The sequence below is a fragment of the Parambassis ranga genome, chromosome 8 (assembly GCF_900634625.1).
Source record: "Parambassis ranga chromosome 8, fParRan2.1, whole genome shotgun sequence".
NCBI classification, from domain to species: Eukaryota; Metazoa; Chordata; class Actinopteri; family Ambassidae; genus Parambassis; species Parambassis ranga.
The window spans coordinates 18,857,021-18,859,504 of NC_041029.1; the positions used below are offsets into that span (position 1 = coordinate 18,857,021).

Sequence of the window (2,484 nt, forward strand, 5' to 3'; positions counted from 1 at the left end):
CTAACAAAGGTATTCTTAATTCTTAATTCTTAATTCTTCAGATTCCACCTGTGACGTGACGCTGCAAACCAATATCACCCAGTCACAGGGGGATCACGCCGAGTCCTCCAATGAGGTGTTAGGGGACTGGACTCATGTCACTACAATGAACCGGACAGACACTTCTAGATGACCCATTTCTACAATAGAATATAGAAATAGAAATAATATATAAAGAATAAAGCTGCACTTTTAAAAAGATTTTAAAATAAATTACTGTGCAAAAACTGTTTTATATTTGACAAAGAAATTTGAAAATTTCTGAAAACGGCAAAAATGACAAATATTTAGAGAATAGGGCTGATCATCAACTATATCTGCTGTAAATGTTATAAATATGAAGAAATATGTAGGGGAAAAATATGGATTTTAACACTTAGAATTGGCAACAGCTGTTATTATAAAAAATAATACTAGAAGATAGCAACTGCACTCTAAATATGACTGTATTACAAATGTTCGCATTGTGCACTTCTTGTTGAAGAACTATGATCTGACTGAATGTTGATGTAGAGACGCTCGCAGGAAGCTAATAACTTATGGCTTCATCATCTGACACTGACGGAGTGGCTTGTGTACAAAACAATGTGCTTAAAGTGCAACGTGTGGCACCACCGACCAGGAACTACTCCACATTTGTTTCTTGACTCCTGTGGTTCATCAGCTCTCTGCTTGGGATCATTAACAAATCAAAGCACAACTTCCAATGATTCTAATGTTCCCATTTCTCACCTACAGCACATCTCCTCCTCCTCCTCCTCCTCTTCCTCTTCCTCCTCTTCCTCCTCCTCCTCCTCTTCCTCACCCTCCTCCTCCTCCCCTTCCTCTTCCTCTTCCTCCTCCTCCTCCTCCTCCTCCTCCTCACCCTCCTCCTCCTCCCCTTCCTCTTCCTCTTCCTCCTCCTCCTCCTCCTCCTCCTCCTCTTCTTCCTCCTCCTCCTCCTCCTCCTCACCCTCCTCCTCCTCCCCTTCCTCTTCTTCCTCCTCCTCCTCCTCCTCTCTAGGATCCGGCCTCCTGTTCCTGTCCCAGGGCCTCTAGCAGAAGTCCCATGGGAGTCCTCTTCAAACCGATGCTCTCTAGTTTGTTCTCCAGTTTGTTCTTAAGGCTGCGTAGTCTCACCGATGCATGAATGAGAACCACTGTGGAGGAGAACCAGAGGGATGAAGATATGATCAGCTAGGAAACAGAGAAGGGACTTCCTGACTTACTCAGTATGGGGAAAGCGATCCCAAAGAGGAACACAGCCACTCCTCCCAGCACTGATACGAAGAGGTAACTGGCCAAGAGGATGGCCAACACGGAGATTAATGGGTGGTTTCTACGGAAACGACGGATGGGAGCTTGGTTTTCTGCGACCCAAATGAAGCCCAGGAACAACAAGGTGACCACAGTCCCCCCCACAAACAGCTGAAGAGGCTGGAGGTACCTGAGTGAGGAGACAAGGAGAAGAAGATCAAGCTGCTGATGCAGAGAATAGGAAAAAAATAATATATACATAACATTCATTCAGTGCAAGAGGCGCTGGCATTTACTCTGTTCTGATCTGAAAGGAACCGAACAGCTGGGCCATAGTGCAGCATGGAACTGTTTAGAGGCACACGACTTTGAAAAGTCCTGTTGTTCAGGTTCTGCAAACTTTCTGAGGTTAGCAAACATTTTTCACCATTTTTCCTGAACAAACAAACACATTTCAGAAAAATGCAACAACAACAACAACAACAACAACAACAGCAACAGCAGCAGCAGCCTGAGTCTGCAGACATGCTGTAAACATGGCCCTGGGCCTGGCTGGTCCAGTAGCTGCCTTCATTCATTCCAAAGGTCTTACAGTGTCCCAGCCTTTATGTGTTAGGCAGTGCGCACACATGTCATGATGGAGGCTGTGGTTCTGCCTACAGGTCGTTCTGCCTACAGCAGGGACGCAAATCACACACAGGAGCCACAGAGGATTCAGGGGGGGGGGGTGACCACGTCAAAACAGTGAAACTTACCCCACTATGAGCAGGAAGCCGAGCGCGCACAGGAAGTAATTGCTCTGGTAGTACAGCAGGTTGTTGATGATGCGGTTGTTCCAGCGGTCCAGGTCGCGCACGTCTGGCACCGCGAACCGGGCCGAGCTCAGGAGAAAATCGTCCAGGCTCCGGAGGGGTGGCGGCTGCACGTCTGCCATCTTTCCTACACGATAAATAAACCCTGATTTCCCAGAGTGCAACGCGCAGGGAAAGGGGACGGACGCTCGAACAGAGTGTGTGTCTGTGTGTGGAGAGAAGCGCGTGCACGGTCATCGGGCATGCGCTTTGGGTCCAGCAATGATTATCATACATAAATATGGCTGAGTGATGAGCTGAAACATTTCACTTCAACTCAGACTCAGAGGAAGTCCGCGGAGGGTTTATTCAAGTCGTTTTCATGGCACCTTGTTGCTGATCGGCCGCACACCTGGTC

At 47.5% G+C, this 2,484-nt stretch overlaps 1 protein-coding gene across 1 annotated transcript; it reads right to left on the minus strand.

Moving 5' to 3' along the window:
- Nucleotides 1-1,014: 1,014 nt before the first annotated feature.
- praf2 (PRA1 domain family, member 2) lies at nt 1,015-2,259 on the minus strand. Its single transcript, XM_028412472.1, has 3 exons — nt 2,031-2,259; nt 1,248-1,465; nt 1,015-1,178 (listed from the first exon to the last, which is right to left on the minus strand). Exons 1-3 carry the CDS (start codon nt 2,207-2,209, stop codon nt 1,039-1,041), a joined length of 537 nt encoding a protein of 178 aa, XP_028268273.1. The 5' UTR covers nt 2,210-2,259; the 3' UTR covers nt 1,015-1,038.
- Between the last annotated feature and the right edge of the window lie 225 nt (nt 2,260-2,484).

Excerpts from the sequence above, each read along its gene's own strand:
- praf2 (XM_028412472.1), bottom strand. The coding sequence starts at position 2,209 with ATGGCAGACGTGCAGCCGCCACCCCTCCGGAGCCTGGACGATTTTCTC. Across the intron at positions 1,466-2,030 it reads GGCTTCCTGCTCATAGTGGG|GTACCTCCAGCCTCTTCAGC; the intron begins GTAAGTTTCACT and ends CTCCTCACTCAG. Across the intron at positions 1,179-1,247 it reads GATCGCTTTCCCCATACTGA|TGGTTCTCATTCATGCATCG; the intron begins GTAAGTCAGGAA and ends TCTCCTCCACAG.